The sequence below is a fragment of the Pezoporus flaviventris genome, unplaced genomic scaffold, assembly GCF_033815535.1.
Source record: "Pezoporus flaviventris isolate CSIRO_AGI_PZ_B2104156 unplaced genomic scaffold, CSIRO_AGI_Pfla_v1 ptg000073l, whole genome shotgun sequence".
In the NCBI taxonomy this organism is placed as follows: Eukaryota; Metazoa; Chordata; class Aves; order Psittaciformes; family Psittacidae; genus Pezoporus; species Pezoporus flaviventris.
Window position 1 is genome coordinate 3,200,533 of NW_026892621.1, and position 26,794 is coordinate 3,227,326.

At 41.1% G+C, this 26,794-nt stretch overlaps 1 protein-coding gene across 4 annotated transcripts in view; it reads left to right on the plus strand.

The window, feature by feature from the left end:
• The window catches only part of SLC6A11 (solute carrier family 6 member 11), a 110,263-nt gene that overhangs the window by 64,358 nt on the left and 19,111 nt on the right, over positions 1-26,794 (plus strand). For all 4 annotated transcript variants that reach the window (XM_061472941.1, XM_061472944.1, XM_061472940.1 and 1 more), the window contains one exon: positions 3,456-3,590. In XM_061472941.1, coding sequence (XP_061328925.1) covers positions 3,456-3,590 — 135 coding nt within the window. The remainder of the gene's footprint in view (positions 1-3,455; positions 3,591-26,794) is intronic.

Here is a 26,794-nt window from a genome sequence, read left to right on the forward strand (position 1 = left end):
TAGTTGGAGAAGCCTGTGGGTTTGTGCCTCAGTTCATTGCACACAGGGCTTCTTCCTTATTCTCAACAGCTTTATCACGTATTTCTCCTACATTTTCTCACAAGCCAGGTCACCTTCACTTGAACCTCTGCAGCATGATCTGGCCAGAATGTTCAGAAAACAGCCCTTTCATTTAGGACAAGAATTTCAACAGGCCCAGTAGCCAACTTTGAACTATGCACCGTATTTGTGCTTTAAAGGTACTGAAATATGAAAAGGCACAAACTGGCAGCTAGTTCAGTTCTCAACACCTTTGTGGTGCCTTGCTCTGAAACCATTGCATAGATTCCTAAATATCTTTATAACTCACCTTGGTAAGTCTCTTAAGATTTTGCTATTTAAGGTTCCAATACTTGGTCTTAACTTACTTTGAATACTTCAGTACTTAAAGCTCATGTCAGTCAATGACATATCTGTTCTCAGTCTTTGGTCTTCATGTACTTTCAGCTAAACACCTAAGTATGCTTAAGCACTGTAAGATGTCCCAGTAGATGCCTCTTCACATACTTATATGTCTAAATATCTCTGTAAGTTTGTCTTGCAATGATATGTAATAGCAGAACTTGATGCAAAATCTAGCATGCCAGAAATTTGTATTTTGTTTCCAACTGCTTAAACACTGGCATCGTCCTGACAAGGGTTTAAAAAAAGCATTTTGAGCATTGGAATGCAAATTAACATACCAAGCAATTAAAGTCAATTAAAACAGGATGCAGTGTAATTAGAAACAGTTGCGTTCACATTTATATTCAGAGAGGTTTGATGTGTTGAAAGAAAACAATTCAGGAAACTTTTAATGCCTACAGATGTGATGATGATATTAATAATGGCATTTGATTTCTACAATGCCCCATCCTCCCTCACCTCCTGAGCTCTTGAGAAGCATAATAAAATGAGCAACTGATGCACTGAAAGCAATGGTGAGCCTAGGCTCAGCCTACAAGGGGTGGCCACTCTCCCCTCTCTGAACACACTGCAGACCTCTTGCAGTACAGAAGAAGCTGGCAGTTCTAGCAACCTCCTGACCTGCATGAGCACCAACACCAATGAATTGTCAAAAATGCCAGTTGGCTCAGGAAGGGTGTATCTTCCCCACACATGCTTCCTTGGTATCTCTTTTGTTGTTCTCAATAACTGCATTAGTTTTTACTGCCAGAAATACTGAGCCAGTTGCACTCTATATATATCCTCTTTGTGCATGGTAACCAGAAGGGAAGGCGAGTCCTCATTCCTCTAAAGCACAACTGCCCTCATGATCAAATGTTCACTAGAGGCTGTGGTTCTGTTACCTGCAACAGTGTTAGTAACAGACATGGATGAGCCATGGAAGACATGTGAAAAGCAAACAGAAAATCCTGAAGTATAACTCTACAAGCCTAGAGAGCTGCTGCAGGATTACAGACTCCTCTTCAGGGATACCTCTATCTGATCTTTCTTTGGCATAAGGGAGTGATTTCAGCTCTTCCTGGATGAAGCTGAGTGAAGATATACATCCAAAGGAACCTGGGAAGAAATCTGCTTGTACAAAATTGCAGTCTGTTTACTGATGAAAATATTTGAAGGCAGCAGCAGGTTGTGCGAGATAGCAGGCTGCAAGCTGGCAGAGTTAATAAAGCACAGTGCAATGAAATGCTCTTTAATGTGATAACAGCTTTTCAGGTGCAATGCCTTCTATGTCATCAAATGTAAATGTCTGCTGACTATCCTCTATTAAAAGCAATTATTGATTTAAAAGGAGTAGTAAAAATAGCTGGCAAAGAGTTTAATACAGAGGCATGAAAGCCAGAGGCTGGCTCCTCCATCTTTTCCGCCCAACATAAGGCTTAGAGCAGGACCGTATCCATTCTGTATGTTTTGTTTTTACTTCTCAGTAACTGATGATCTATTTTCCTTTGAAACCAAAACATGGAGAGCAATCTCTTTGAGACAAGGTGTACTTAAACACAGCCAGTCCTATCGGTTTACATTTGCACTGAGTCAGTTACAGTAAATGTAAGCACTAGGATAGAGCTTATTGACCTATGAATTCATCAGTTCAGGCTTCTGAGACCTATGGGAATACAATGGTTGTCTCCTTTTCCTAGGAAAATCATGATTTGTGTTTTCAAAAGGGCTAAGACACTTGAAAGATATATAGGTGCTTACCTGTATTAGAAAGGTAGGTCAGTGAGAGGGCAGTGTCTGTCTTGAGCAGCTGGACTTATTTGAAGATCTGCCATGTGATTTTAAGTTCCTTCACTTCTGAGTGTACCAGCTGAGCACACATGAGGTGATTTTGTGCTTGGGGTTAAATACTCAGCACCACCTGCAAATCAGATTTCAGTTGATGAAATCAGATTTCATTAAGGAATGAAAATGTGTTTGAAAATCCTTTCATGGGTGCATTTTCTGATGTCTCTCATTTACATAGGCATGGGAGAGATAATGAACTTTTGAATATATGTATATTTTTGGACGGCTCTACAGGTTGTATTTTTTACTGAAGCATTTTCCCCATTCTTGCAGCTTGTTAAGTGATTTTGACTTGTGCAAGGCAGATGTATAAGACTATCCCCTCACGAGCATATTTTATACCTACTCTGCACAGGTGGGAATGGCTATAGGGAATTTATGTTATTATTTAAAAGAAATACTTATATTAACATGGAATTTATAATTTAATCAATCTCCAAGTTTGAATCGCTGTATACTGTTCTCAGTTTGTGATCATAAAATGGGATCAATTCTGCTCAACTCTGTCTTTGAAAGATGTGATTTCTTTCAGGTTTCCAGAAAAGCTCAGTTTTTCTGGAAAAAAAATAAGTGTGGCCATATACAAGGAAACAGAAGTTGCTGAGCTTGAGCACTTAAGAAAGTGTGCCTGAAGGTGCTTTGCATGAGAAAGGTGCTACAGCACATCGCAAGGAGATAGATGTACAGAGCATTAACCTTTAGGCTTGCTAGAATGTTTATTCCTCAAACACAGGCATGCAAAGCCCTCTTGTCAGATGACAGTTTAGTAATTACTAGGTGACTGAGAACTCCTTGCATATGTTGCTATGAAATATATAGAATGCAATTAATTACTTGCTATTATGAGGTAACTCCCCTGTATCTGTATTTGAAATAGTAGGTGGTAAGGGTGTTCAGGTACACTAGAGTCTAATGTCTGGTCACCTGCTACCAAGAGAGAGCAAATAATATACTTGGAGAACTTGCCAATCTCTCTATAAAAATGTGTTGACCTTTCCTACAAGACATAGTTTAGAAGGGAAGATTGAAGGATAAAATTCACCTGCATGAGCAAAGGCATCCAAAGCACTTTTCTTCGAGAAAGGATTTGGTTTTTAACCAAGAGCAAAATGGACGTGGAAATTGGGTGGGTTTTTCTGCAGTTGGAAGAAAATATTTTTCTAATGTTTGCTTTTTCTTGCTAGGTTGTGTATGTTACAGCCACCTTCCCCTATATCATGTTGATGATTCTCCTGATCCGTGGAGTAACGTTACCAGGTGCTTCCGAGGGGATAAAATTCTACTTGTACCCTGACCTTTCCCGACTGTCTGACCCACAGGTAGGATCATGGGCCATCTATTCATTTTCCTCTCTGACTGGGTAAAACTGCAAGAGTTTCTTGATTTTTAAGTTTGAATGGAGGTGCTCGCTGGGTGGTTGTTCATTGTCAGAGATCTGGAATTGTGGCTGAGGCTTTAAAGCCATTGCTGCTTGCATGTGCTGGAATATACAGTTCTTCTGCTAGAAAAGTGCCCATGGTTTTCAGGATTTTCCAGTGTTCCAGTTGCTGCTTCTGGTATTGACAGGCAAAATCATTGCCACAGGTTCAGCAGGAATGAATTTAACTGAGACATGGCCATTTTATAGTTCTTTGCTTATTCCAGCTCTAAATCTCAGTCAAAATTAGTAGAGAAATTAATAATTGAGATGACTGTTGTCTTCGAAGCAGAAGTTTGTATATGCAATCAAGGAGGGATGAAGTACTGAAACCAAGAACACTCTCTTTTTCATTGTTTCCAAAGTAGAGTTGAACATGGAAATACAGGATTAAGCTGATTTTTTTCAGTGACAGATGAGTACAATGAAACAGTTATATATCATTTGTCTGATAGCAAAGAGGCAAAATGACACAAGCTCTAGAAACCCTGACAGGTTGCAGACAGCCTTTTACTTACCTGGTTTGGCAGTGTAAAAGATATTATACAGTGTTGTACTCCTAAGACTGTTACAATATTAAATGGATACTGAGGTGGAGATAGAAAGGGAGTTTGGGAATATTTGTGCAAATTATGTTTTTTAATCTGTTTACTGAAAATGTGTGAGCATTTACGTGGATCACATACACCCATGTGGCTTAACTTATTTTAGCAGAGACAAGAAATTTGTTTATCTGAGACCACGGGTGGCAATCTGTTTGTTTTGCCCAGTTTTAACTAGTGTTTCATACTGCTGTGTGGTTCTGACAGCTCGTTACTCACTGCCTTAACTAGCTTAGGCAGAAGTTCTGCCCTGTGAGGGTGCTGAGGCGCTGGCACAGGGTGCCCAGAGAAGCTGTGGCTGCCCCATCCCTGGCAGTGTTCAAGGCCAGGTTGGACACAGGGGCTTGGAGCAAGCTGCTCTAGTGGAAGGGGTCCCTGCCTGTGGCAGGGGTTGGAACTGGATGAACTTTAAGGCCCCTTCCAACCCAAACCATCTTGTGATTAACAGCAAGCGCTCACTGAGTACTCTTGTACTACATAGTGATGATTCCTCCACACATGAATTCTGTGGACTGAGTGTGGAGGCAGCCCTGCTGCCAAGCTGTTGCTCCATCCACTCGCCCAGTGCTGTGCGAGATGCCTGTTAACAGGATTTTGCCTTGTGTGTGGATTTTTCACATGCCACCACCACCCTTGCTTCTGTGTGTCGTTGAGGGAGGGCATGCAAGCTTAAGCAACATTATTGTCAGGCTACAAGGGGGTTTTATATGCCTGTTTACTATACTGATCCATTTGTAAGGAAATACACTGTTGCCATGACAATTCCCAAAGCACATGGTATTAGCCTAAGCAGTCTGTGAGCCCTTAAAAGGCACGTGTGGATGTATCTGATTGTCCCACACATAGTGCTTGGCTGATACTGGGATGTCTTTTCAGAAGGCTTAATGGATTGATTTAACAAGCCAATTTATTCTGTGTTTCACTGAGACTTTCACTGACATATTGCCATACTCCTGCCTTAGGATTTTAAGCAGCTTTTTGTAGGAAAAAAGCTGAAGTAGAATGAACTAGAACAGAGATCTTGAACACTACTGTATGTAATTTAAACATAATATGTGTGATGAAATGGTTGTAGAGAATGATTTTTGTGTTGGAAAGAATGCAGTTGCATTAAAAATTAAATATTTTGTTGAGACTAATCAATTTTTGAAGAAAGACTTCTGAGTTATTAGCAGGATTTCTGGTCAGTTTGCAAGGAATGAAGGAAGTTTGGAGGAAGTTTAAAACTGAATTTGGCAGCATTTTTTTAAATTAAAAATGGTGGAAAGGAATTGGTTCGGCTTTATTGCAGCTCTTAATGGTAACAAGATAAATAAACGACATTTTCCCTTTTATAGAAATGTAGGGCTTAATAATGTTTAAGCCCATGAATTTTTGTATCAAAAAAAGCCCATTCCATAAGCCTCTCCTCAATTTGTTCTAGAGGTTTTTGCCAAGAAGCATGTATAGGACAACTGACCTAACCTTGCCATTGGTGCTTTCAGTTTTTATCTTTACTCTTGTTTCTTTGCATTTGCTTCACAATATCGCAGCATAGTGCATGTGTACGAGCTGGAGGCCTGTTGAAATAATGTTCTAGGGAGGCTAATATGTCTGTATTAGAGGAGCAGTATTTGAACCATAGCGCCAACTGTGTTTACTGTGGGTTAAATAAATTAAGTTTCTCTTCAAGGCTTGCTTTAGTTTGGAGTTCTTGAAGCTTTTGTCTTTGTGTAATTTGCATTCCATGGTTCATTATAGCTTTCTAAGCAGCTATTCATCTGTCTTTTCAGCTCCTCTTAGCTTTCAAGTGCTGTGTTCTCTATTTCATTTTTATATTCTATCTCTCCAGCAGACTGAATCCTCCCGGTCTGAAAATGCCATCCTTTGTCCTGTGTATCTGTAGAGCTCTTACCAATCACTTTTCATTATAATAGTGGAGTACCATATTTAAGCTTCAGAAATGCTTTGTTTCATCAACGGTGAGGCCTCTAGAGCCTTCATGCTTAAATTGGCTTGAGATGTGTCCCTCTACCCCAATCTGGAGGTTACAGGTACTGTTTGGAACTTAAATATGAAGTCTTGCCTGAGTTATAGCTCACACAAAAAGAAGTATTTAGCAAAGTAAATAGGATGGGTTTTGTGTGCAAGCCTGACCCAGAGTTTGGTTCTAGCTGTCCCTCGATATGTAATTGTATTTGTGTGTGTTATTCACTGCTCTTTTTTGCGGGAACATATTTGCTGCTTCATAATGGGATTTTCCAAACCTTTGTGCATGGAAGAGGTTAAATCAGTTGGGGATCAGCAGATGTACCAGTTTGATGGCTCAAGGAGTAATATTATGGTCAATGATGTGCAAAACATACCTGTGTAAATTAAAACCCTGCTGTAGCAGTGGATTCTCCTTCTTGCTTATTGTATGTTTGCATATTAATAACTGGCTGAGTTACTGGCGGTGAACCTGTCAACACAGTCAGAATTGCACTCTTCTCACAGCAGTAGGTGCTTACCAAAATCTTGAACAAATCCAATTAATCTGGGTTTTGCAGCTGAATTGTACATAGAAGTTTCTTCCTCGAAAGGGATGTCAAGCCCTGGAGCAGCCTGCCCAGGGAAGTGGTGAAGTCACCATCCCTGGAGGTATTTAAAAGATCTATAGATGTGACACTGGGGACATGGTTTAGTGGTGGACTTGGCAGTGCTGGGTCTTAAGGGTCTTTTCCAATTGAAATGATCCTATGAGAATACAGTTGTATGAATACAGGTTGTACTTTATCTGTGATACACTCTCACGTGAATATTAAACATGATAAATGAAAGACAGGGCAAATTACCTGAAAGATACAGGGGAATTTTAATTACATACTCCTTAATTTTCAGTTTAGCGTGAGTTTATTTTGCTAGTTACTCACTCCTTCCTTAACATCATCTTCGTATGTTGGAGCATGTACATTAAATTATACTTTTAAGAAAAGATGTCAAGAATTGCTAACCAATTAGGCTAATTATAATATTCAGGTATGTGAGACACATTTGGGAATACTGCAGAGGTGTAGAGAGAATATTTTCTTAAAGCCTTTTCTGAAAATCCAAACTGGAAACATATTTGAGAATTTATCTTCCCATAACTTTTCCTTTCCAATGTTCAATAACACTGCAGAGTTGTTTTGCTGATGGCTTAACAGCAGGAGAAATAAATCAAACTGATTCAGTTTTGGTACACGCAGCCCTGGAAGCGAGCAGCTATCACAGTTGTATTGCCACCTTGAGGCAGAAGGAAACCTCTGTGTCCAAAGGCAGAAGAGAACAGAAATGCTCCCCTAGCTTTGAAACAAACAGTGTTTTCATTTTGTGCTCAGAAAATCAAGGGAACTGTATGGGTTCCCAAGTGGTGGACTTTAGACCTGTAATGTATCAGTCTAAGCATCCTGAGCCTTCAAATGTAAAGGAATTTTCCTGTGGTGGCAATGGAATGACAGCTCATTGCTGGAGAATCTTTTGATGCTTTAATCTGTTTGGAATGCGAGAAGCCTCAATCTAAAGAGAAATGTACTTCTTGAAGACATGCCCGATACTGGGTGATAAGCCAGTTTTTAAGCATAGTGCTTGGAGAAAGGGTTCAGAGGCAGGTCATGTGTCCTAGATCTCACCAGCCTTTTTATACCACTATGTCTAGTAACACCTTCAGCAATTTTCTGCAGTTTTGAGTGGTTTTCAGAAGAATATGGACAGCCATTTCTTAAAAATCAATTAACAGGGAAAAAATAGTGGTAATGAGATGTCCGGTTCTGTTAACAGTTACTCTTCTTTTTCCTATGGATTTCCTCCCATTCTCTGTACTGTTTGCGTCATGAGGTATTTGCTTTCTGAACCAGGCAGTTGTGATGCACACACATGAGCTGCAGTAAATTTAACTAAGAGTGAGATGCCAGAAACATGTACAAGGGCCACAGGTCTGAAAATCCTGACCTGACTTTACTGTCTATGGAGCTGCAGCTCTGACTTTACACCTGTATCTTTGAACTGTCGGTTTTTGTTCATTTGATATAGAAGCTAAATTTCAAACTGCCCTTTCTGTGAGAGGAAAAACATCCTGCTGGTGATTGTGGGGCTCTCATGTTGCTGCTCAGTCATAATCATTGCCCAAACTTTTAAACTTGTAAAGAATTTATTCTTAAGGTCTGCTGTTTCCACCAGCATTACAGATTACTGGGATTTTAAATGGTAAGTGCAGGGTATAGACTGCTGTGATGTTTAGAAACATTTTGCCCTGTAATGCAGTTTACAATCTCCACAATGAGGAACTATTTCCCGTTACTGTGTACTACAGTTTTTACATTACAAATTGTTTATGTGGCCTCAAAAAATAGGAGGACCACCACATTGCTGTAATGCTGTGCTCTTGCTGGAAGGGCAGAGGTGTTTAACAAAGCTCCATAGGGATGGATGCTATTCCCATTTCTGCAAAGTCTGAAGGCAAGTCCGGGAGCACATTACATTTTCCCTGCTCAAAATCAGAACTTCATTTCCCTGCTCGAAGGAACACTCACTGTTCTGTCATGGTGAATCTGCACTCCAGTGACTGGGCAGGTACACCTCAAAAGGCTGAAACCATTCAGGGTCTTCTGCTGCAATGCATAGAACATTCATGCTTCCTCTGTAATGCATGGAACAGCTTAGGAGTTGTTCACTGTGCAGGTCACTCCATTGTGCAAAGATCTGAGCTATATTTAAGTATGCTGTGGGAAAGGCACAACCTAAATTGAATGCATCATTCCAAAACTACTGGTGTCTTTTTATGCTTCGATATACAACTCTGTGTTTTTTCAGTGGCATAATGTTGTGACTATTAGTTTTTATAAGCAAATGTGACTTCAGAAGAGCAGTTATTGCTTTGGAGATGTATTTCAAGCCCTGAACAAATAGTTTGCTTCTCTCCATGGTTTTTCCTTATGTTTCCTGCTATTGGTACACAAGCAACAGCAAGCTGAGCAGGCAACAGCAGATTTTGGTAGTTAGAAGAGACTTGTTGAAAGAATGGGGTCATTTTGTAATTTTCCTGGGGCTTCTAGGCCACATGAAATCTCTTCCAGCTATCCCTGCAACCCCTTAGCAGTAATGGAGAGACATCATCTGAGCTCTAGGGAAGCTCTGATTGTACTTTAATATTAGACTTTATGGCTAATGAGATATGCCACTGGAGGGAGACAGGATCCACATATTAGCTCAGTGTATTGGCATAACAGGGAGAGATTTTTCACTGTTGACAATGATGGCAGCTGGAAGATAAACTTGAAAAGCCTTTTTGTGCATAAACTGATTAACATTCCCAGGAACATCTAAGGAACTGCAAATGCTGTCCATGACTCCAGACTGCCAGCTGCTCTAGAAGTTAAGTCTACAAGCAGGAGAAAAGCTGCTGTTGAAAATTCAGCATTTTCAGATGACATTAAAAATGGTTACAAGAAATACTAAGTGATGTATGGAAATAGTAATAAGGGACCTTGTGCACAGTGAGGGTAGTAAGTGAAACAAATAAATATTCCATGTTATTTCTGCAACAGTCACAAGTGGGTATATGATGCCACATAAATAGAGGCACTGGAAATATATAGTTATTTCAAGGATTGCCAACAGGATTCTTGTTAATCCTGTTATTCCAGAGGAATGAGAGAAAAAAGAAAGAGAAATTTGCTGCACTAGTGGAATGATGTGCAGAAAATCTGTTATTTACTGTTTAGAAATCAGTGCTCCTAAAGATTCTTCTTTAAAGATCTACATAAAGAAAAAACAAAACAGCTTTCTAAGCCCCCAAATATTTCTGAGACTCTTTTTATTTCCATCCTAGGACTGGAATAACAGTTGAATTCTGAAAAGAATCCAAGAAAATGCAGGCTGGGCAAACCTCTGCAGGGAAGTAGGAATGGCTGAAGCACCTTGTGTACACCCCAGCTCTCCCACTGGAGAGGTGCTGTGCACAGGGCCTCACCATCAGCCTGGAGTACTCTCTGCCTCAGGCTTCTAGTGAAGGGAGTTGGGTTCTCACTTGTTTTTCCCTCAGAAGTAGCCTACAGATTGGTACTGAAGTTCTCCCCTGAAGGTGTCCCCAGACTAATGGAAATTCAAAATGAGGAGGCACAAGGAACAGAAAAGGTGCCTTCCTCCAGGGTGGTATAAGACAGCTATGTGTTATGTAGGTATCTTACAACTACATGTGCCTTACTCTGCCCTCCCCTCTCCCTACCATGCCTTTTGTGTCTGCTGGCATGTAGTTTGTAAGACACCTGTGTGTACGTATGTGCTTTATTTGCAAGGGCAGTATGGGAAAGGGAGGATAAGGTGATAGGAAGTAAGGAGAGGGAAGCTGGGAGGAGAAGGCGGGTGGTGACTGGTGACAGTTGCTGGCACACTGCCCTAATGCATGTAGGAGAACACACTGTCTGCCCCATCACAAACTGTCACCAGCTGCCAGGCAGCTCACAGCGAGGATCCACATCAGGAGAACAAATGGGGAAGATGAGATGTGTGTATCGGCTGCTGTGGTTTTCTGATGCTCTCTGCTCTTAATGACTATGCTCAGTTGCTGATTATCCCTTCCGTATGGATAGAGAAGCTCCAGTGTGTTAGTAGAGTTTTTGAGTCGGCAGTTGAAGCTGGATTGATTGCTGACTGCTTACCTAGCACTGCGTAACTGTTTTTTCCTTATGCTTTGCAATATGTTTAAACACACAAACACATATGCACACTAAAGTTACATGATCAGAACTGCCCATGAAGATGAATGATAGGATGGGATAGTCAACAGGATTTCATAACTTTAGGTTCTGCTGTGGTGCATTATGTGACTTGGAGATAGGGTTCATATTCTTTTTATCTGGAAGAAGAGTCTTTTAAGACATAAATTTATTCCTGTGTTAATGTTAAATTCCAGAAAATTTTGTAGTACAGGAATTCCTGTAAAGGTCATTAATGTTTTTGAAGATACCTTACTTAACCATGTCCACAGTCTGAGATTTCCATATTTTAACATATTTTCCCATATGGATATTTATGGACAGCTACTTTAAACACTGAGGCTCAAATGAACTGGGCATTCTGTGACCATTTGCACCAGAATCATGGCTGCAAGAAGATGCCGTCAGAGCACAGAGGCGATACCATGTGTTTTGTTACATGAGTGCAAACCAAACTCTACTCCTCCAATTTAGGACTGTAAATAAGGATAACGAAAGAATCACAAAGAGAAGAGGCCAGAAAGTGCATTGAGTAAATTTGTTACAAACTTGGCAGGAATGATCAGATGTTGCTGTTTGGGATCCGGGTTCACCAGTCTTTCATCGGTTTGCTTATTGTCAGCCCATGTGAACTGTCAGAGAATGGCTGAGTAAAGAAAGTGCAGCTGGATTTGGGAAGAATGGGAGGCAGAACCTGGTTCCTGGTGAATGTGCACTTCAGTTCTGTGTTCACATATTGATATTTTAGCAGAACAAATGCAAGGCATTTCAAGCAGACCAGCACTTTAAAAAGTGGTTTTATTTTAAAGAGGTGTTCTGCTTAATTCTTTTTACTGTTATTGTTACACTTTGAAACAAACTCTCATTTAGGAATCAAAATTCAATTGCTTCATTTAAGCAGAAAATAAGAAAAAGAACATTTAACTTCCAAAATAACCTTCCTGGGTTTGACCAAACACCTTGACTGTTCGACTCCATTTTACAAAGAATGTAAATTAAACTGAATCTGTGAAATTAAACGTTTGCGCTATGCCAGTATTTTCAGTCGCCCCCTTAGTGTAAAGAACTGCAGGCTCTGAATACAATTCCTAAATGGTGTTTATGGGTTTTTTTATTCTATTGCTTTTTCCATCTTGAACTTGGTTTTACTTGAAGTTTCTGCCAGCTCTGTGGCATAAAAGAAAGGTTTTTCATTGCCCAGCTCTCTTTAAAAAGGACTAGGCTCACAGAGAATTTGAGTGAAACTTGAGTGGCTTGTTTACTAGCATTTGCCAGTTGAGTATACAGTTCCTGCCACTCCAAAAACAACCCCTGCTTTTCAGATCCTCTAAATCCTCTGTGAAATAATAAAACAGCGTGGTGACTCTGAGGGATGCTCACAAACAGGTACAGTGAAAGCTGGTACATTCCCAGCCTGGAGGTCTAAAGGAACTTGTTTATCTATCCATGAAGGTGAGCAGGACATAGGTGGAAAGTGATTGCAGTAGTTAAAGCACTGAAAAAAGTACAGTTGGGGCACTAGCCCTCAGTGAGCTTCTATCTTATGCAGAAAGGCAGAAAATGTGGTGCATGATTTGAGATTACAAACTAAAATGGTCCGTTCTGTATCTTGAACTTCACAACAAACTAGATAAGGTGGTCCGGAGTCGTCATATTCAACAATACATACGTAATGTGTAATTATGGCATGTGTAAGCAAGTTTCTGACTTTGTAGATGGCTGCCTCTTTCATCACCGGAGAGGGGAAGGTGTTTTGGAAGCGTACCTCAGTCACTCACCATTTGCATCAGTTCTGTAAGTGCCTTTTTGAACTAATTGTGTAGGGCACTTGGAATGAGCGCAGTCTTACAGCCAGAGCAGACACAGCTACCTCAGCTCCAGTGAGTGAGGCAGAGGTAAATAACATAGGGGCTAATTGACTCTCCTGGGGGTTTTGAGGCTAACCAGGCAATGATTTTCATACTGGTATAGCACTGATAACTGTATTTTTGTAACTCTGTTTACCTGCAGATATGTAAGTAGTTTATGTCACAAAAAACATATAGTCACTGAACAAGTCAGTTGTTAAGGAACCCCATCTGTCAAACACAACTCCAAATAGTAAAATATGAATAGCACTCTCTCTTTAGGGAGGTGTGTTTGCTCTTTTTATCCACTGGCTTAAATTTTTACTGTAGCTGCAGTCATAGGTGCAAATAGAAGTAAGAACTGAATGTTTATTACCAAAAAGAATTGAAGAACACGTGGCTAAATGAGTTGTCAGCAAGTGGGAAAGAGGAAGAAGCAAACAAAAACACAATCCCTTTTTGTCCTTTTTCCATCCTATTGCATGAGTATTGTAGATTGGCGGTATCAGACTGAAGCAAACTGCCCTTCACATGGAGGGGGGAACATGCAAGAAGTGATTCTGAGGGAAAGACACAGCATCAAAGATGTTTTTGGCTGGAACATCAGTCTATGTTCCTGGCTGGGTATTAGGAAAAACCCCTACCGGCACATCAGCTCTTTGAATGTTTCAGATGAGCGTTGTAAGTAAACCTAGCCTATCAGTTTGTTTCCAAAATTAACTTCTCCAAGACAAATCCGTCACAGGGAAGAGATGACAAGTTTATGCCTGAAGGTTTAAAACAAATCTGGTTTATAGCTTTGCCTTTATTTATAAAGATTATTAAGGGAACTCAGTCTGATTTTTTCTATCTGTTGAGCCGCTTATGGAGCTGGATGTCATTAATAGGTCCTTACCTAGTGATGTGAGGTTCTTTAAACAGGCAGCTGGGGTTTCAATGACTTGGAACTGAGAAGAACCAGAAAACTCCCCAAAAGTAAAAATCTTCAGATGTGAGATAATTGGATAAATTGTTGTTCTAAGCTTGCTAGAGGAATCTGAGATCCTTGGCACATAACCTGGGGTAGGTGCCAGGCTCTTGGTCTGGTTCCAAGCAAATTCCAGCTACCATTCACCAGTAATTAACTCTGAGACACATAGTCAGATGGTATTTACCACATTATCATCATTGCAGCAATGTGATGGTACCCTGCCAGTTGCAGAGCTGTGGCCATGATTCTTCATCCACAGAATCAGGTTGGTCCAAGTCCGCAGAACAAGTCAGTGGTTTGTCTGCCTCCCCTTATGTACCAGAACAAATTCCTTCCTGGGAGTCCTGGTTGCCACCCAGAATGGCAGTGCTTACTGGCTGTTACAGATGCTGCAAGACTTCCCACCCCTAGCTGGCCATCACATTCAGGATTGGAGGCTTCTGACTTGTGTGCAAATGGGGAAAAATTAATTTAAAGCTTGTTATTCTAGGATTCTATAAAATGCCTTAGTTAATGACTGTTCCTTGCTCAGGACTTAATCTTTGGTGAAATACAAGGAAGAAGAGATTACAGGATGAGGAAGTAGAGTTTCTGTTTGTGAATATGGATCCATGAGTCTGCAGTGAATACATATATCTGGGTTTGTACCATACATTCCTTGGGGAGGAATCCGTACTGAAACACTTTACTACTGGGCATTGCTGCCATAGAATTGATATTCTGAAGGTTTAGCTGTGAAGTAATCTTAATGGAGTCTTACTATTGCTCCTAGAGTTGCTGTTCTGTTTTGGCTGAGTAAGAGAAGTAATATGTAGCTTTTGCTTTGAACTCATTTGGGTTTGCTGTACCCAGTGGGGGCACATTCACTTAGACTTAATCGTTGCTTAAAGACATTTGTTGGTTTTCATTTCTTTGTGCTTCCTTGGGCTGTCATATACCTGTGTATCCTTGACTCATTCGTGCTACTTGTTTTCTGCATTAAAACAAGTGAATAAAAATAATTGTCTGTAGTTGTAATGTGATTGCACAAAGTAAGGCACCAAACACCAAGGCTGTACCCGGGCCAAGATGCTCTGGCCCTGATTGTTTCTCTGAGAACTCCTGGATCAGAGTGATGCAGTGTGAAGCCTGTTGGTTAGCTGTGTCTGTGGCAGGAGTAAGGGAGGTGGTCGGTCTCACAGGCTTCTTGCAAGGACAATGCAAAGAGGAAAGCCCCCTTTGGAGAGCATTTCCATTGACTTGTACTCAAGTCATTTGAAAACATAAAATTGTGAAATGCTTTGATACAGTTTAATCAGTTAGAATGAAATTGGAATTTATTGTTTTGGGAAATGTTTGCTGTAGTCTTTTCCTGAGCATCCGGTTTTGGGCAGCAATTAAAAGGCTACCTTTGCACTGACTGAATGTAGCCATACCTCTGTTCTGTATTTTTATCCCAGTATGTTTCCTCTGCACAGAAGTAGCTGAACCGAAATAATATTTGTGTTTGACTGTCTTGCTAGTAATTTGAATCCTTTCTGTTCTGTTGTCTTAAGTTATATTAAACAGAAAATGACAGTTCTCAAATGGAAAGAGGATTTAAGATGTTTTAGTAAAGGGCTTAATGCTCTAGATTAACTATGTCTTTTCTTAGTTTTCTGAGGCACTTTTGCTGAGTTAGGATGGAATTATCCATATCTGTAGCTTTGTTGAGTGACTAAAATGAGGTTAAATTATAATAATATAATATACTTTCTTGTCTGTCACTTTGGATTGTTGACCTGTATTGTCCGTATCAATACCTGAAGGTGTATGTGGCACAAGAGTTCAGTTCTGTTTTGACATTACTGTTTGCAAAAGATGATTAACTTTTAATTGTGTCTTTGTTCTTTATTTTGCCTCAGCATTCAGCTTTGACTACGGTTGGGAAGTGCAATATTTGGATTATTATGTGGGCAGTGTGAAATCAATGCTGTCTGCATTTAACCATGTAATTGTATAACAGAACCATAGGTAATGCATTGTCACTTGGAACCTTCCTTTGGTTTATTAAATACTGGTTTCATTTGAGGGATTTTCGAGAGACATTCTTGTTAAAGTGAAGAATGTTTTAAAAATATTCCTTTGGGTCTTTAGGTGATAAATATTTCTCAAATAAATAAACTCAGTGGGTACCAGTTGGAAGCTGGACCATGGTTTTGGTGGTATTGTAGACAAGTAACTGGAGTAGCATTTCAGAGAACTGTATCATTTCTGTGATGTTCCTTAGGATACTGATCTTCCCTGTACCTAGCAGAGGTAGCTCTCCAGGGTAGTGTACAGCCAACAGTCACTTGTGGGTTTTGTTTTTTTTTTTTGTCAAAAGGCAAAAAAACCCCAAACCAAAAGCCTTTTACACACTGTCAGACCTGAAAATAGAGCAGAGCAGAGCCCTTGTAGTTCTGCAGCCAAGGCACCATTCCCTGTTTGTGTGGCTCTCAGCCAGTAACTCAGGAGGTCCTACTGGAACCCTTGGCTTTGGCAAAAGGCTATAAAAATGGAGATGTAGTGGGCTTAGAGAAATACAAAAGAATGTGTTATTTCACACAATGAATAACTAAATGGTGGAACTCCCTGCTGGAGGATGTGGGAGGCTGAAAGTATAAATTAATTCCATTAATTGTGGATAGGTCAGTTGTGAACTGTTAAACACAAGTTCACATATAACCTGTGGTTCCAACTTGTTTCTGCTGGAGGATTTCCACCCAGCTTCTACTGGCAAGTTCCCTGTCCTGGGGTGTCTACCCTGCAGGTACTGTCTCCTGTGTCCCTACTATAAAATAAGATTAAATATATGCCAGCTAGTCAGAACTTATTTGAATATGCTTATTTGAATAGAAAATAACATGTTTGTGCCGGACTGCTGCAGATTCATAGTTTAATTTATGTCTTTAATCCTTTGATAGCAATTATTCATCACTTTCATTATCCTGGGCATGGATTGGTAGGGGAGGTTGTGCCAGGAGTTGTATAGGCATGGAAACATAACAGTCCTTGTTTGGGTACTGGTATTATCAGGTGAGAGTTTAAGAGAATTATGGAAATGGTTGTAAGAAAATAGCTACTAAATGTTAGTTTGTGGAATGCACAGTCAAGTCACCATGAGCGCTTTTTGCTGCAGAACAGTAAGCATTATAGGAAGCATCAAACTGTTATTTGCTTGAAAGTATATAAGATAATCCTTTACATAAAAGCTTTCCCTGAATAAAGTTGATGTAGCCCATTATGCTGTTTCCTGCAATGGACCCATGAGGATTCCTAGGGGAATATATGATATTTGTCTCTCGAACCCTTTGGGCAGACAGGTATTTTCTGCTCTGGTGAGTTCCCGAGGTCTGCGTGCCTTTTTATGTTCAGAAATCCTCAACGAATTTCCCTTCCATGTAGTTTTCTGGTCTCTAGAGCCCATGAAGACTGACAGTATCCCCAACATCTCTTGGCAGCAAGTTTCACAGGTCTGTGAATTGTATCAGGAGGAGCTACATCCTTTCATTCCTTTGGAACTGGATCCCTAGAAAATTCATCTGATTGTTCAAAAGTTCCTGCACTGGAAGTAACAGTGAACAAAGTATTCTTACTCTTACTTAACTTCTCATTCATGACTTGTTAAACTGCCCTGACATGTCTCCTCAGCTGAAGGAGTCCTAGGCCACTCAATCTGTTCTCATACAGAATCACAGCATAGTTGAGCCTGGCAGGCACCTTAGGAGATCTTCTAGTCCAGCCTGACTTCCCTAAGCTCAGGATCATAGGATCATTTAGGTTGGAAAAGACATTTAAGATCATTTAGTCTAACTGTAAACCCAACACTGCCAAGTCCACCAAAGACCATGTCCAACGTCTCCAAGGATGAAGAGAAGACACTGGTTCCCTCTCTTGTAACATTACAATCCCTGGAATCTTCTCTAGTCTGAGCAGTCCCAGCTCTCTCAGTCACTTTTCACATGTTAAATGCAACAGTCCCTTTAATCCTGTTTGTAGTCTTTCACTGGACTAACTCCAGGAAGTCTATGTCTCTCGTGAACTGGGACTCCAGCACTGGACGTAGTGGTATAGACCTGTCTCGACAGTGCTTGGCAGAGAAAAAGGATCACCCGCCTCCTTGAACATGCTGGTAACACTCTTCCTCGTGCTTAGCCCAGCATGCTGTTGGTTTTCTTCGCCCCGAGGGCACACTGTGAGCTCATGGTCAGCTTGTCCCCTCGCACCTTGCAGCAGGCTGTCCCCTACTCTGTATGAATGTACTTCTTTTTTAACGATCATCTTTCCTGCTCTGACCAGCTTTTGTGGCACCTTTGCTGTGGCAGCAAAGGCACAGGTTGTTGGTTGTAGTATTCCGTTGGTGACCTCCCTCCACCATAAACGTTATTCCTTTTACTCTGATCTGATGTTTCCTATCTTATAATTTCTTTTTCGAGCAATGACTTTCTTTCTCAAACCACAGATGCTTAGTTTCCTAAAGAACTTTAGGTGACAGATTTTTCCAAAATGCGTTTGAAAATCAGAATAGAATTACATCACCTTCAACCACATGGGTGCTGACCACTTCCAAGAGAGGAAACAGGTAGGAATGTCCTAGTTTTGGCTGTGATAGGGTTAATTTTCTTCCTACTAGCTGGAACAGTGTTATGGCTTAGATTTAGTCTGAGAATAGAATTGATAAAACACTGATGTTTTGAGTTGTTGCTCAGCAGAGCAGACCTAACCAAGGACTCTTCAGTGTCTCAGGCTCAGTATAGACACTGGGGGATGACAGTATAGACACATACATATGAACTGGCCGGAGGGGTATTCCAGACCACAGACTCAGTAGAGACACTGTGGGATGGCTGGGGGCAGCAGTCACTGCTCAGGGATGGCCTGGGCATTGGTCAGTGGTTGGGGAGATCTTGTGCATCACTTGCCTGTCTTGGGGCTTGTTCCTCTCTTGATTTCCTTTTATCAGTATTTGTTTTGTTGTTATTATATTTTACTTTATTTCAGTTATTAGGCTGTTCTTGTCTGAGCCCATGGGATTTTACCTTTTTTCCCCGAGTTCTCCCACCCCACTGGGGCAGTGAGGGGAGTGAGCTAGAGGCTGCCTGCAACTTAGTTGGGCTGGGGATTAACCATGACAAGGAGCAATAACCTATTGATTGAAGTTGATTCTGCAGTTTCTAAGCTTCACCAGCAGCTTCTGTCATGTTTTGAATGCCAAGTATAGAAGGAACAGAAGTGGCAGAGGGAACAGGCTCTGGAAGCAGAGATGAATTCTGTGCTGGTAATGCTACAGAAAATTGATTGGTTTCTTAATTTTGGAAGTGCAGCTGCCAGTGGCACAATTCCAGCAGCTGGGCCAGAATCCAATGTTGAGGTGCCCACCCGCGGCACTGCGCCAGGGTAGTTGAGAAGGGGAAATATATTCTTCACCTCTGGGCAAGTCAACACGGCAGACTGCTGCCTCGTTTGTCTTTGGGCTTTTATGTTTCTGGCAGTGGCTGGAGAAGGGCAATGCTGGGGGTTAGGAAGCTGTGCTTTTGTGACTGCTACTCTGCTTTCCATGAAGAGTCAATAGAGATACACTGTTTTCAGCACAATCACCTGCTGACCGTAGTCGCTGAAAAAGAGGTTGTATGAGTAGAAACTACAGCCTGAAGAAAGATTACTGAGATTCAATGTCAGCTTTCCCAGCGCAGTTTGAAGAAGGCAGTAATGTAATCCCATCTAATCTGAGAAAGTGAATCAAATGTGTGATGCATTATTGCCCCAAATGACTGGTTGCTACTGTAGAAAATGCAACAACAAGCAAGCAAGGCACAAACATGTAAAAATGAAAAGCAATTTTAAGAGAGCTGTTTCCACTCTGTCTGCTCTTTCCCTCTATTGACGGTGCCTGGCAATCTCTGCACAGCCCACTTTAAGGAAGAAAGCGGACTTGTTAGATCTCATTGCAGAATGCACCCAGGAACAGATTATAGTATTGGTACATAGATCACTTTTATATATCCCTTGACACAGACTCTCTAGTCAAACACAGTTCTTTTCATCAGGAGGTAATGAGATCTTTGTGTGCATGTGCAAAGAATGAGGACACTGGCTATGCACTACATACTAAGTGTTGATATTGCAAATCTGCATATCAACCAGATGGTGCAGGGGATTCCTCTGTCTGCAGCAGTGTATATGAGGGTAGAATCTTTGTATAGGCTTCTTTTACCATGTTTACTGCAATTTTCCTAAATACTGCTGTTGGAATCCCTTCTGCAAAATGCTTGCAGTAAGGAGAATCTTTTGTATCATGAAAGGGATTTCTGAACTGAACAGAGATATAATGAACATTTTAAAGGGGAGATCTTTTAAAAAACTAAATAATAATCAGTGCAGTATTGCTCTGTGAATCTGAGCATTCGCATTCCTTCATGTTTGAATCTAGAGCTTATGGGTGATCAAGGCCAGGGGCTTGGAGCAAACTGCTCTAGTGGAAGGTGTCCCTGCCTGTAGCAGGGGGTTGGCACTGCATGAGCTTTAAGGTGCCATCCAACACAAACCAGGCTGGGACTGCATCATTTTGCATGACCTCGCTGTGGAACTGGGGTGTATAAACACTGGAAACGGAACAGGTCACAGGTATGCTACTGCCATGGTCTCAAGTACCACAGGAGGTCCACTTCTGCCTGATTTTACAGTCTGCCTGCCTCTGAGTTGCAGGTTGCCGCACACCAGTTACTGTACTAACTGTTGGTTAGTAGGGTATTCAAGAATGAGGAAATGCTTCTTTGAAGAGATCTAGCCTCTATTTTAAGAGGGTTCGTATGCAGTTCCATGTGACTATGTCAGTTATTTTTACTAATTTTTAATGCGTGTTCTAGTTATTACTACTTACGAATAATTGTCGTGGTTTAAAACCAGGCAGAGCTCCTTCACTCACTCCCTTCCCCTCCTCTTCTTGCCCTCCCCCTGCTCCCGGAGGGACGGAGAAGAGAATCAAAAGAATTCAACTCCCACGGGTTGAGATAAGAACAGTTTAGTAACTAAGGTATAACACAAATCACTACTGCTACCACCAATGATAATAACGATAAAGGAAATAACAAGGGAAGAGAATACAACACCTCAGCGCCAGCTGACCGATAACTCGCCCCCCCAGCCCGACCAAGCAGTTACCAGTTACCTCCTGGGCATGACGTGCTGTGGTATGGAATAGCTCTTTGGTCAGTTTGGGTCAGGTGTCCTGTCCCTGCTTCCTCCTGGCTTCCCCTCCTCCCTGGCAGAGCATGAGGCTCACAAAGTCCTTGGCCAAACCAAAACATTGTTATCAGCTCTGTTCCCGAGCCGAAAGTCAAAACACTGCACTGCACCAGCTATCAAGGAGGAGAAAAATGACTGCTGCTACTGAACCCAGGACAATAATATATGGCACTAAGTTACTTCAGTACATCTGAAACCTTTGGATCAGCATTTTATAGTGACAACTGTTTAAGTAATGTCACATATACAGTACACAGTATCCTACTTCTCAGTCAAACTTTGCTTCAGTCAGGGTTTATGTATCATTTTAGTATTCATCACTGGGCACGCGGACAGTGTCTAAATTGCAGAAACGAATAGAAATCCCCTTTAGTGTCAGGGTTAAGCTGTTTTCACTAAAAGGAAGAACTTAAGATCAAATAATTGTCATGCTTCGGTAAATGTGTTCTCTCCTGTTTCAAAGATCAGTATTCCTAAGAAGATTGCTCAAAAAGAATTCTTCAGAATTATTAATTGTAATGAAGTTAGATTAAACAGCATTTAACCTCATGTTATTTTCCATAAGTATAGTTTATTTCTAAACAAAGTGTATTCTTTGGATAATAATTCAGGACAAAAACATTTACCCTTCTTTAAGCATCTGCAATCAGGGCTGCATAGTATGGTTAATACCTGCGTTGTTCCCCAGGCTTTAAGGGTGCTGAATGAGAATCTTAAAGAAGTAACAGCAGTCAACAAAAAAGCCATCAGAGAAGGATTTATTTTATCACTGATACTGCAGTCAAGCAGCTCTGTAATAGCCATTAGGTGCTCTCAAAATGAGAGGACATGGGGTCCTACCACACTTCCTTAAACTCTTGCCTCTCCCTCCCCTGAAAACCTAACTCCCAAACCAATCCCAGAGCCCTGTTTTCCGCAATTTTTTCCCCAAATTTAGTGTAAACCAAATATTTGAAGAAAAAAACGACCTTAAAACCCTGTCGGTTTGGATTCAGAATACTCTGGAAATCAGTCAGGGTGCCCTCTCTTATCAATCCCGCTATGCAAGGCAGTGTGAATACTTTGAAACTCCTCTGACTGTCCATACAGTGTATGTGGGAGCAGCCAAATATCTCATTCTGAGAGCATTTGGTGATGGTGTCTTAGTAAAGACAGGCACTAATCAATACCCTCAGTTTAGAACTAGTGACCTGCACTTCCTCCATTTGCATCTCTCTTTATCATTCATAGAAATTACACTAAGCATGCCCCAACTGCCAAGCAGCCCCCAAAAGGACCTGGTTAAGCCCAGTGTCTCTAGGAGACAGAAAACATGCTATTGAAATGAGAACAAAAGACAGTGGCTACTTTTGGGTCCATTTTCGTGTCATGTATAAAATGAAAAAAACAAATTTAATGTTTCCAAAAGCCTGAAGCTTTGTGCAGTGTGAGTGTACAAGAAGGCAAAACTCTTGATGCTTTTAAGGCATGCTGCAAGAGAGCTGTACCGCACAACTGGAGCATGTGGATGCTCCAGCAGTCAATGGCTTCACCTTCCCAGGATGCTGGACAGTTTTCACTCAGCAAGAGCTGTCAGGACAAGCAGGCTTGGTCACAGAGGCAGGATGCAGCCCATCCTGCTGACATAAACTCCATGTACACTTGGTATGCAGTGACAGGGAACACATCAGTGAAAAAAGTCAGTGCTGCACCCAAGCTATTGGGACTTGGTATTTTTGCCTCTTATCAATACCTTTTTAAAAGGTTTCCCACTTGCCAGATTCCCAGATTCAAGCTACCAGTGAAGCTACCGGTGAAGACCATTTTCATGTCTTCTCATTCAGATGCTAAAGAACTGTTCCAGCTACTCAGTGACTTTCCCTCCCCACTCCCCTTGAAATCATATTCATCAATAAGGACATAAATATTTTTAGATGAGTAATATCTCTTGAATGTTTTGTGTATCTTATCCTGTCAGCCCTCTCCTTACCTTATGCTCCAGAACAAAAGTAATGGAAAGCTTGTATATATATCCAGGGAATATGCTATGCGATGGGACAACTCTCCCCTTACATGTATTCTAGACAACTCTTGTCACTATTGGCTGTAATTGCAGACTTGAAAGTTTTTATCATAAAGATAGGTCAGAGAAGTTCTTGGGCTCATAAATACCACTGCAGGTGGAATTTTTCCTTTGGCAAAGTTGGAATGTTAGGGAAGTACAACAGTGCTTTGTGGCTGCTAGTTTTGGAATCAGGCCAGAGCAATCACAGCATCTCCCAAGTTTTGGGTTAAGGAGGTCAGGAAAGTAAACCAGCCTCCTAACAAACATTATTTCAGTCATGAAAAGCACTCAGAGCGAGTGAAAGAATTCTTTCTCCACATCCCAGAAGGAACCTCAGTATGCTTTGCTCCAGCACCTGACTTTCAACATTGGCTGGCAACACAGAAACATACTACTAGTGTGGCTCCTGTATTGAGGAAGGTCCCGCTCCATTTGAACAGGGTGGTACTTGGCTAACAATTACGCCTCGGAAAATTAGCATTTAAATATGTGTAAAGTAATCTGAGCTATGGTGTTGGTCTCCAAAGGCAGCAATGAATAAACAAACCTTCAAGTATTTAGGTCCTTCTCCCCCTCAGCTCGCCATTCTCATAATGAATATACTGTATTCATCCCGTCTGTAAGTAACATTAGCAGAAGGTAGGAGAGAGACTGCCTAGCAACCCACAGAGATCCCAAAGAGAGGTGGAAGGGAAGTGATTTTCATGTAATTATTCACTTCCACAAAAGCTGTTGTCAGGTAGACACTAGAAACATAGCTGGTTTATTATTCGCCTAACCTACTTTTAATCATTTGAGAATCACTGCCATTAAAGAGTGGGGAAAAAAGAGCTTAATTCAGCCATTTTCTGCCTGGCCGTTTAGGTTGTGTTTTCCTGCTCTAATGAAGGCTGTGCTTTCAGAAGCTGTGTTGTTTCCTGGGTAGTAAACTTCAGACACAAACCAAGCCCTGTATCCAAAACTCACCTTTTTTTTTTGCTGCTTCTCCCCAATACACAGCTCATACTTTGGTTAGGTTTGGTTTCCATTTAATGACATTACCATTATGTTGAGCGGGTAACGTGGTGATTTTGTTTTCTGTTCTTTCTTACTTCTTTTTCTATTTTGTTCTTCTTTTTTTTCCCCAAGAAGGCATCTGGGGACAGGGGCAGGGGATAAAGAGCTTATTTACTTTAGGTAACACAGTTGGTGCCAGTGTGCTTGGATCCAGCAGGGTTTTTACTTCACTTTCCTGAACAAAGGACCCCAGGTTTGCCCTCAGCCATGATTCCTTGGAGTTGACTGAGGCCGCATGGAGATAACAGAGGGGTATTGCAGCGCTGCTCTTTCCATCTGGATAAGCCTGGAGGAGCTGTGCTTCCCTTGTAAAACATCATGCTAAGCTCTCATTTACATTGATGAGTGTCTGAACAGTTGCCACTTTCAAGTAGCCTGAGGACATGGACATTTTCAGTGGACAGTCGGGTTTATATCCTGATTTTTCTACATCCCACTTCTAGCGTAGGTTCAGTAAATTTAGATTGGATAACTTTGGACATTGGAGGTTTTCTTTTAAAGGAGCATATTTAATGGAATAGAAGTATACCAAAAGGATGTTGAACTACTATTGAAAGTATATTTGTTGAGGCAGTGTCCTTCAGAATGGTTTCTCATGGGGGTTATCACGTAAGTTCTCAGCTTCAACTTGCGTCTTTAGCTAAAGTAATGCTCTACTTTAAAATTGCATTCGGACAGTCTGTTTTGCTCATTGGTTGTGCCAAGATTTCACTTCCAAGTGGGAAGCTGGATTCTCCTAGTCAGCAAAAAGCTTTTCATTGTGACCCCTGGGATTGACGAGTTCAATTTTGTGAAACATCTTTTTGTCTGATCTCTGAATAAATGTGTCTTTTTTAATTAACTCTGTGGTGATACTTTTAAAAACTAGCCATATACCAGGATCAGAAGATCAGTCTTTTTTACTATTTTATAGCCAAACACGAAAAACTGAGCAATTATAATAGCTGTGTTGATGATGTGGGAAAATTAAAATAATAAACTATTCCTCCCTGTATGATTTTGTCTGCGGGATTCATAGGAATAAGATACGTGTAGTCAGAAGAAAGAGCAAAATGAATGCAAGGAATGGCTTTATACACTTCAAATGTCTGCATCTTTGAGTGTTTGGGTTGGTTTTGAGACTAGACTTGTACTTTGAACTGAACTCTGTGTTTTGTGTGGTTGCACAGCACGGATGTTCAGCTGATATTGATGTTAGCAGCTATTGAAGAAAGAAACTCAGTTGATTGCCAGAGAGTGACTAGAGAATAAATTAAATCTGTTTAATTCTGGGTTTCATGCCTTTGAACGGAGATTTCAGTTGAGGGCAGGTCCAGAGTGTAAAGAAGCACTTTTTGCACCAGGATCGAGGCACCGCATGATCCTGCTCACAAAGGCCTCCAGGGCTGACAGGGGTGCATTGACCTCTTCTCCATCCGTTTGACAAAGCATTCTGCATTGAAGCTGAAAACGTCCAAGATGAATCTGTCTTTTAGGTGGGGTGTTGTGTGAATGTATAGCATTCTGCATCCTGCTTAGCAAGGGAGGAACAGAGGAAGTGTCAAAAAAGAAGCTGCCACACATATACCTGCTGTTTCCCTCCAGTGTATCTATATCCAGCCATCACGCAACAGGCTAGTTATATCCTGGTGTTCTCTCCTGCTATTCTCAGCTATGCTACACCATGCCAAGTGTAATAGTTTGAGATGTAGTTGAATGTTTTTCATAATGAGAAAACCAGAAAAAAATGACTTGAATTGGAATAAGATCAAAGGTAAAATGCTCAGTGTCCACCACTGCCTATTCTCTATTTTTTTTCTTAGAAGATACATTCATATAAATACATAGAAATGTAACTTGCAGCAGGGGAATGTAATAGCAACGTAAGAAACATTCTGGGAATTACTGTCACAGTTGCACATTACCCTGTACTGTGTAGGCACACTTCAGTAGTTTCCTGGTGTCTTCAGACATTCATCTGAGTGATAATATTGTCATTTGTTTAAGAGACGTGGGATCTAAGAATGGAAAAAAGAGTCTTGTAGATAAAAACTGGTAAAGCTCTCTGCCTTGGGAGCTTCAGGCCATCCTTTTCTGTGGGGTTACAGGAGGAAGGGCAGCTTGGTTTTCCACTGCAGCTCCTACTCAGTCAGTTATGTTAGCTAGTAAGTGAAAGCAGTCTTTAATGGTGAAATGGTAGAAAAGACTTATGCAGACTACCTGAGATGAAAGGACAAGGTGAAGTAGAGACTGGCTTTTTCCCAGGGCCTTTAGAGACTGCATTTTTTAATCATATTTTGCTCATTGTAAATTTGAGGTCTTCCTACAGATTTATGTCACATTATTAGAGCAGTGCTGACCTGTTGTAGCAACGCTTGGAGCTCTAGTTGCCAGCGGTCCCTTAAACTCTCTCCCGTAACTCAGGTGGCAGGACAGAAGCCGAGGTTAGGGTGACGGCTGGCAGATTCCTTTGAAATGGTGTGATTCTCCAACAGCTTCTGTTGGTGTTCATAATTAAACATGTTGTTGATTCCCTCATACCTGTTGGGGTACTCTTCAAGTATGGGTGCTACTTCAAGATTGAGAACTAACATAGTTCCTTACAGTCCTGTCATGTCTAAACCCACATGATAATGAAAGTGGAAGCTAA